This window comes from Aspergillus welwitschiae (genome assembly GCF_003344945.1).
Source record: "Aspergillus welwitschiae strain CBS 139.54b unplaced genomic scaffold BDQ94scaffold_1, whole genome shotgun sequence".
Classification (NCBI taxonomy): domain Eukaryota; kingdom Fungi; phylum Ascomycota; class Eurotiomycetes; order Eurotiales; family Aspergillaceae; genus Aspergillus; species Aspergillus welwitschiae.
This window is the reverse complement of record NW_020798695.1, coordinates 840,646-848,162: the sequence shown is the minus strand read 5'-3', so window position 1 is coordinate 848,162 and position 7,517 is coordinate 840,646. Positions and strand designations below refer to the sequence as shown.

General features: G+C 51.5%; 3 protein-coding genes across 3 annotated transcripts; 2 read left to right on the top strand and 1 right to left on the bottom strand.

Moving 5' to 3' along the window:
- Window positions 1–330: 330 nt before the first annotated feature.
- On the top strand, window positions 331–3,974 carry BDQ94DRAFT_176878 (putative LPXTG-motif cell wall anchor domain protein). Its single transcript, XM_026772771.1, has 2 exons — window positions 331–1,895; window positions 1,976–3,974. Exons 1-2 carry the CDS (start codon window positions 696–698, stop codon window positions 3,842–3,844), a joined length of 3,069 nt encoding a protein of 1,022 aa, XP_026632291.1. The 5' UTR covers window positions 331–695; the 3' UTR covers window positions 3,845–3,974.
- Window positions 3,758–5,010, top strand: BDQ94DRAFT_132777 (uncharacterized protein). Its single transcript, XM_026764128.1, has one exon. The coding sequence runs from the start codon at window positions 4,104–4,106 to the stop codon at window positions 4,434–4,436; it is 333 nt and encodes a 110-aa protein (XP_026632290.1). The 5' UTR covers window positions 3,758–4,103; the 3' UTR covers window positions 4,437–5,010.
- An 834-nt stretch (window positions 5,011–5,844) lies between these two features.
- BDQ94DRAFT_3904 (KH domain-containing protein) lies at window positions 5,845–7,473 on the bottom strand. Its single transcript, XM_026775647.1, has 3 exons — window positions 7,430–7,473; window positions 6,819–7,290; window positions 5,845–6,752 (listed from the first exon to the last, which is right to left on the bottom strand). The coding sequence occupies exons 2-3, from the start codon at window positions 7,204–7,206 to the stop codon at window positions 6,058–6,060; spliced, it is 1,083 nt and encodes a 360-aa protein (XP_026632289.1). The 5' UTR covers window positions 7,207–7,290; window positions 7,430–7,473; the 3' UTR covers window positions 5,845–6,057.
- Window positions 7,474–7,517: the final 44 nt, after the last annotated feature.

The following is a 7,517-nucleotide window of genomic DNA, read 5'->3' as shown; positions in this document are numbered from 1 at the left end:
GGCCAGTCTTGAACCCGATTTAGAGAGTCGATATCGGAAGGGTTTCAAAATGCAGGGAAACCCAGCCTCAATCCGATCTGAAAGACTTGGAGGTGATATCACAGATCCGTCTTCGACAGATGTTATTCTCCGGTCTGACGCCTCCTCCGTCCCTCTCCGTCCCTCTGTCTCTCTCTCTCTTTTGCTCCTTCTCCCCACTGGCCTCTTTCGATCCCGTCCTTGACCAGCTCAAGCAGGTTAGCAGTTACAGAGTTGCCCAGCCACCCGCCAGCAACCGTTCCGTCCGCCGTTTTATGTTCGAGTTTTAGTATCGAATTGACCTCCTGTCCACTTTTTTTCCCTGGCGTCCCAGGAATTTCCCCTCTTTTCCTTCGCCCTTGGAGCCTCAAGGCGAGTCAGTTATAATTAGTAGTACGTAGATAGAAGAGAGATCGCATGGTAGATATTTTTAATTTGCGCATCGTAACCAGTATAATAATAATATATGATGTCCACCCCATAGGTCCACTTCATTGAACAGATCATATTATTTTCTCTCTTTTTTTTTTTTTTCCCTCACTCCGTGTTTTTTTCTTTTTCGTCTATTTGTTTGAGATTAATTTCCCCAGTGTCAGTTGCCTCGGATCGCCTCAGGATTCCGAGTCCATGACTGGAGGAAACGACCATCCAAGTGATTGATCGAACAATGCGTGTGGATGCCTGACCGGGTGGTGCAGTTGCAGATGTCCCCAGACGCAGCAGGAGCTGGCAATGCAGCCTCTCCTCCTCCCCTCCCCTCCACCTCCTCTTCCTCCTCCTTCTCCTCATCTCCAGCAGACCATCGTTTCAACACTCGACGCCGGCGAAAAACCGAATCCGCGGTGCACCCGCTCATCCATGTATCGCTCGAGGACCCGTCGGCTTCACTGTGTCGCCGTTCGATCGTGAATCGGGCCCGAACCATTACTTTCAGTGCTGGAGCGACGTCAGAGTCAAACCCAAATCTGACCGAGTCTTCGTCCCCTCAACGAGTCACTCGTCCGGACGGAAGCCCGAGAACTCCGCCGGAATCCCAGGGAAGCCAGCCTCGAGCTCGAGTGCTCGCCCCGAGCCTGCGTAGTTCCGCCGTGGCCACCATGATGTTGCGAGCGGACGATCCCCGTGACGCGGGCAAAGCAGCCGCGCTAACAAGCCCATCCGCCGGCGCCAGCGACTCCCCTTCAGCACCGACAACAACAACACCAAGCGCTTCCATCGCCTCTTCTTCGCCATCGGCTTCCACCCCCGTTGCGTCGCATCTCCCCTCCTCCTCCGTGCCGCCCGTCCCTCGCCTCCCGCAGAGCCGTTTCAGCTTCGAATATCAGTATCCCCTGCGCAAGCGAGCCCTGACGTCGCACCTCAGCGCGGCCGCCTCTGTGCTGAACGGCGACGACACGCCCCCGGGTCCCGACCCGTCCCCTACTCCCCAGCGCACTTTCTTGTATGACAGCCCCCGGCGCTCTGTCCCCAACTTCCATCTGTCCCACCTTCGCGATCAGGCGCTGCTGAATTCGCAACCACCGTCACCGCGGCGGGTCTTAGAAAAGGAAAGCGACGCCGCGCTGCCCCTGGACGCCAACTCGACTGTCCGTGTGTTGAGTCCCAATGCAACGAAGCGTCGAAAGTCGTCCCTTTACGCTCAGCAGTCGATTTCGGACGTGAACAGCATCATGCCATCATCCACCGTGACATACTCCCAAGGGAGATTGCTGGCTGACGAGCGCAATCGTGCCATGAACGGCCTGGACCGTCAGGGTGACGGCAATAAAACCCCAGTCGCGGACGATTTTCGCTCCAAAAGTGAGGATGTATTTTTGAATATCGCAAGGTCGGACTCCGACCGTCGTGAGTCGCTGGGGCGCTCAGAACTCCGGCGCGTAAGTAACACCAGATCTGTGATTCCTGTCAATAAATTGGTATCTTGTAGACTGACCAGGCAATTGTAACGAACTTACAGTCGCGATTCAGAATGTCCGGTAGTGCGCTCCGTTCTCCAACCTCTCGGGTTGCCGAACAGACCCCTTCTCCCGAGCAACTTCGCTTGAATACCTACGACAGCCCCTTGCATTCCCAAAATGATCCTCCCTCCACCCCCCACACCTCTGTACCATACTCTTACTCGGCGTCCGCCCATCCACTGGATGAACACAGTCGTTCCTCCTCTTTGGCGTATGCTTCTGGCTCAAGATCTACCATTGGCCTCCCTCGAAGCCGATTGGGTCGCACCAGTCCAGAACCCTCCCCATACAGCCCTGAATCGCACCTCGAAAGACGGGGCTCATTGCACGAATCGCGAGCATACCGACATTCCGCCCTTTCAACAATCCGAAGCAGCCGGCAACCGTCCAGCTCCGAGGCCACGGAACGCGCCCGGTACGAGCCAGACCGGTCCCGTCAGGATGGGACGGAGTCCACCTTGTCGACTAACGCACCTTCCACCGTCTGGGACGAGTTAGAGGATCTAAAATCGCGGATCAAGAAGCTAGAATTAACTGGAAAGCTTCCGCCCTCATCCCAGGAGGCGATCTCGTCTGCATCCGGAGACCGACCACGAACAGCGACCACGACGGTTACTACGGTGTCATCCTCGCCGAAGCGCGGCCGCAAATCAAGTATAGCAACAGGCGACCTCGACCAGAATGCGGCCCCGAGTCCAGTCCATCCCCTCTTACAATCGGCTTTGACCAAGTCAAAGGAGGTGTTGGGTAACGAAGTCTACGCAGCTCTGGAAGTCACTGTTACCGATGCGCTGGCGCTGTCTACCCTACTGTCATCCAGCAAGGCTCCATCGGGCGGTGTTTCTATTGTCAATGGTTATCTTCCGTCAGACAGACACGCTAGGCGCAAGGCTGACAGTGTATGCCGCAGCTTAACTGAGCTGTGTCTCGCACTGTCTGATGATCAGCTTCGCCGGCAGCCGTCTTCAGCCCTGGAGGGAAAAGCGGATGACCAGCAAACTAATGGCCACAATGACGACGACACGATTACACCAACCCCTCCATATCGCCGAAGCACCATCCAGGAACCAGAGAGCCTGTCCAGACGGCAGAGCAACAGCAGAGTCACCAGCCGTTTAGAGGCACGTCGGGCCAGTATGGCGAACAACGCGGCTCCGGACAACCAAAGCAACAACAAGGGCACCGATCTGAGTTCAGAGGCCAAATTGACACAGTCGCCTGGTTCGTCGGCGCCTGTGAGACGGTTGAGTCGACTCTCAACTTCGTTGCGGACCAAGAGGGTGCACACGGACGACGATAATGCCCCGGATCAGAGTCCACAAGCTCGATCAATTCAAAGAAGCATGACGGATATCACCAACCCAGCAGCAACATATCGAGTCTCGCCCCGGCAACGGATCTCGCATGGATATACGGCGTCACAATCCATACCCGACTCTAGCCCTGAGCGGAACGTTAGATATTCAACCCCATCCCAACCATCGCAGCTCCCTCAACCTCGTACCCCGACACTATCGCAGTCAGCAATCCCGCTCCGTCGGAGCATATTAACGCCCAGCTATGTCCCCGCAACATCCCGCTCAAACATTCAAGCGGGTTCGCGTCGATATGGGCTGTCTCCTGGTATTGGCTCTGCCGCTCTCGGTGGTGAGATGCCAGCCGAGGACGCTATGTCCACTACCCCTCGCCAGGAGCCTTCGCAGACAAGGATTATTGCCCCATCACAAAAACTGGCTGCTAGCTACACACCGATTGCGCAGAATCGCCTGCGCGCGAACAGCCTTGGAGCGCGACGATTTGGTCTTAGGCAGCGGCCGATGGCCGTTTCTGATGAGGCCGTCAATGGTCTCGATCAGCGCGTTGACTGAATGTTTACGTCTGCTACCTCCAAAAATCTCCATGTCCTTTACGCCCTCCACCTACCTTATAACGCAGCGACTCAATCTTGGTATTTGATTTTCAGTTCAGCCGGCGTTACTTTGTTTTCATTGTATTCCGCGGCCTACCAGGCACACATTATGTCGAGGTGTACGAAGCGCTTTCCGCCTGCATCATCACCTTTAACGAGGACCTCCGATTCAAGACCTGATTGACTGACTGACTATTGCAAAAAACAAACCAAAACACATGCATGCATTCTTGGACCCAATGCATTGTACGAGCTTATCATTCCGTTCAAGCGACCCTCACGGACCTTTGTGCTTTTATTCTTTCTTCTTTACCTATCCATACAAATTCTTGTTTGCTGTCAAAGTCGACCCCAAGGGAGGGTATGACTACGACACAGCACAAGCTCAATCAGTAATGGGATTCACGATATGTTTGTCTTGTCATCACCAACTTCCTTTCTCACTGTCATTGATACTCGTTATCTTTCTTATCATTTTATCTATTCATGTACAAATATTCGGCTCTGCGGTGATGACACGCGTTGATACTTTTCCTTTCTCTTCCGAATAATGAATGGAGTGTTGTTGGACCTGGTGCTTCGGCGGAACTATTTGTCTTGTCTTTTTCTCTTATACATACATACATACACATCCTTTGATTGTCTCTCATTACTACCTGTTCATTATTTTCCTTTTTGATCTCATAGAGGGGTATACTATGCCTATGATTGTTTCTTATTTTACTTTCCTTCTGTTCCTGTCAATACATGATGAATACGACCTCGTTTTGACCTTTTCCTTGCTTCTCCATTTATCCGTAGCCTATCACAAATACACGTACTATGACACAGGTAAATTATCAATAAGTACACCAGACGATGATAAGTATATCTGAATAACCCCTCCTATACGATTGTCATATCACTCAGAACAAAAATTCAAATATAATCTGCATTCCACCTGAGCCAACTCATCCCAACCACCATCAATACTAGTTAGAGAACAAATCCCCAAGCTTTGTATACATACCTGTCAATATCTCCCTGATAGTAGCGAAATCTGAGTCTAATTATGGCAAACCCATACGGACAATTTATTGAAGATCGATCGATCGACTAAGTAGTTTAATTACTAAATAAATAGTTAACTAGTTAGTAGTCAATCAGTCAGCCAAGCCAGTCAGCTGATGATCGACGGTTCGGTTAGTTTCAAATTATTTTAGTAGTTCGTCAACCTTTTTTGGTTCGTCTAGGGTCAGATGATCATGTGGTTTTGGCCGTCGTCATGTTCTTCAGTCTATGGGATCAGATGATCGTCGTGGGCTGTGATGATCAGGTGATTTGCTTATTCTGGGTGATGACGTTATTTGTCTGCTACTTACCTAGTATGAGAGTAGGTGGTTGTTGTTGATACCACAGATAAATAAAAGTAATAGATTTATGTTTACTGCTGGGTACTAGCATCCTCTGGAATGGAGAATGTTCATATTCCATCACACTAGGTTTTCATTTCATTTTGTAGTATCGATAGTCCTGGTCCCTGATTGTACATGCCTGAGAAGCCCGGAGATGAAAATTTGAGGGACCCTTGCATATAATAGAGAAAAACAGCTGGGTAGCCCCCTGGGTTTAGATGTTTCATGTGACAGGTAAGTGAGGATAGTTGCTCGACAAGAAAAGAAGAGAGGATTAGTAGAACAGAACAAAGGCAGTGTGTGTGCGTGTGTAAAAGATTGCGAGTTGTGTGAAGGGGGGATCCCAGTTTCATTGTAGGTTTGAGGTTTCGGATGGGAAGGAAGAGCAACTTTTCAATCAACGGCGACGGAAAGGCAAGACTAGGTAGGATACGGAACGAAACGGGCGGGTAAAGGGAGAAGTCAGGAACATCAGTGGGGGGACATGATGTCGTTGGTTCCGAGTGCGGTTCATTCAAGGAGATAGTACTGGTATCTAACAGGCATGCATGGTCCGCCTCAGCAGGCTCCGGCTTCTTGTAAAGCGCAAGAAGCTCCACATACGAGAGGAATTATAGAGTAACAGAGAATATGATAGTATGAGAAAACGACAGCATCAAGAATCAAAAAGGAGTAGCACAAGAAGGGGCAGTGGTGATCGCGCGACTAGAGTTTTCCGAAAAAGGATGTTCATTGAGGGTCGAGCGGGTGAAGAGGAGGGTGAAGCTGTGCTGGTCGTTTACTCCTGAAGCTGGCTGCGGCGGGTCTTCTCAGCCTCGAGGTTCTCGTACAGAAGGTAAAGAGCCTTCTCATTCGCCTGAGCGCTACCCATGATGGTGAACATACGCTCGCCCGTTTCGTCATGGGGAGCCTTGGCGATGGAGATCCGGGCTCCAGAGCTCCTACGGATCTCGGTGATCTTGCTACCACCTCTGCCAATGATGCAGCCAACCATGTCGGCGGGGATGCTGATGTTCTGTGTTTGGATTTCCTCGCCATCTTCGGTGACAAGCGGATAACCACGGTTGCTGGTGTCGGGGTTGGATCGCCTGCCGTAGCCACCGGACTGGTCGCTGAAGTCAGCACCGTTACCGGTGCGGTTGTAAGGACGGCTGTTGTAGCCATTGCCGACGCTCTGGTTCATGGTGCTGGTGCTGGTGGTGGTTCCAACAGACGCACGGACAGCGGGGTTGTACAAAATAGTACCGGTACCGCGCTGCCAGTCGTCAATCAGGCATTTTCCGATTTCCCAGACGGCCTTCTCGATACCCTCGGGGGTGCCCTGCACTTCGACAATGCGCTCGGTCGACTGGGGAAGCATTTCCTTCTGCGCGACCATGCGCACACCCGATGCATCCTGAATGTGCTTGATCTTGAGACCTTGGCGTCCGATGATAGTACCCATCTGGTTGTGAGAGATCAAAAGCCGAACGGCTACACAAGAGTCAGTTTGATGGCACTAGTAAATATTGGTTGAGTAGAATAACTTGGATGACTTACGGTGAGTTCCATTGTTGGACACAATGCCACCCATGCCCATCTGCGGGGCGCCCTCGAGCAAACCCTTGGCAACCAAGGCATAGGCTCTGGCAGTGCCGTTCAGAGGACCAGTGACGGTTAAGACGCGGTCATGAACACCAGGAACCACCTTGCTCACACCAGCCTTGACGCCGGTTTCGTCACGCAGGTCAGCAACATTCTTGCCAGACTTGCCAATGATGATGCCGGCTTCTTTGGACGAAACGATGGCGCGAAGAGTCAGCATAGACTGAGCGTACTCTTCCTCGGTCTTGGGCGTTGTCTCAATATCGACATCGTCAATCATGTCGACGTTGTTGGGGGAGGTCTCATCGACCATGGTGGTATCGTGCAACTCGGTAGGGTCCATTATGTCGGTAAAAAGAGGAATGGTGAAGTTTGGGCGATAGAAAAATTCTGGTGATAAAAAAGGTAAGGTTTTTCGTTGACGGAACTTTTCCCACGAATTAGTGTTGGCACACGGGAGGGGGTGTGATGATTTTCGCGAGATGTCACGGTGAAGGGATAACACAAGAAAAGAAGCAAATGAGGTGGCGCGCAGGATTGGAGCAGGAAAATATAATGGTTCTTACCTAAAGTCGTAAAGTGAAGCAGAAAGACGATGGAAATCCGAAGAGATGAGAATTAATCTGCGAAATCCGGGAAGAGGAGCAGGTAGTC

Coding starts and splice junctions, on each gene's coding strand:
- BDQ94DRAFT_176878 (XM_026772771.1), top strand. CDS start 696: ATGCCTGACCGGGTGGTGCAGTTGCAGATGTCCCCAGACGCAGCAGGA. Junction 1,896..1,975: donor GGCGCTCAGAACTCCGGCGC/GTAAGTAACACC, acceptor ACGAACTTACAG/TCGCGATTCAGAATGTCCGG.
- BDQ94DRAFT_132777 (XM_026764128.1), top strand. CDS start 4,104: ATGCATGCATTCTTGGACCCAATGCATTGTACGAGCTTATCATTCCGT.
- BDQ94DRAFT_3904 (XM_026775647.1), bottom strand. CDS start 7,206: ATGGACCCTACCGAGTTGCACGATACCACCATGGTCGATGAGACCTCC. Junction 6,753..6,818: donor GTCCAACAATGGAACTCACC/GTAAGTCATCCA, acceptor ACTCTTGTGTAG/CCGTTCGGCTTTTGATCTCT.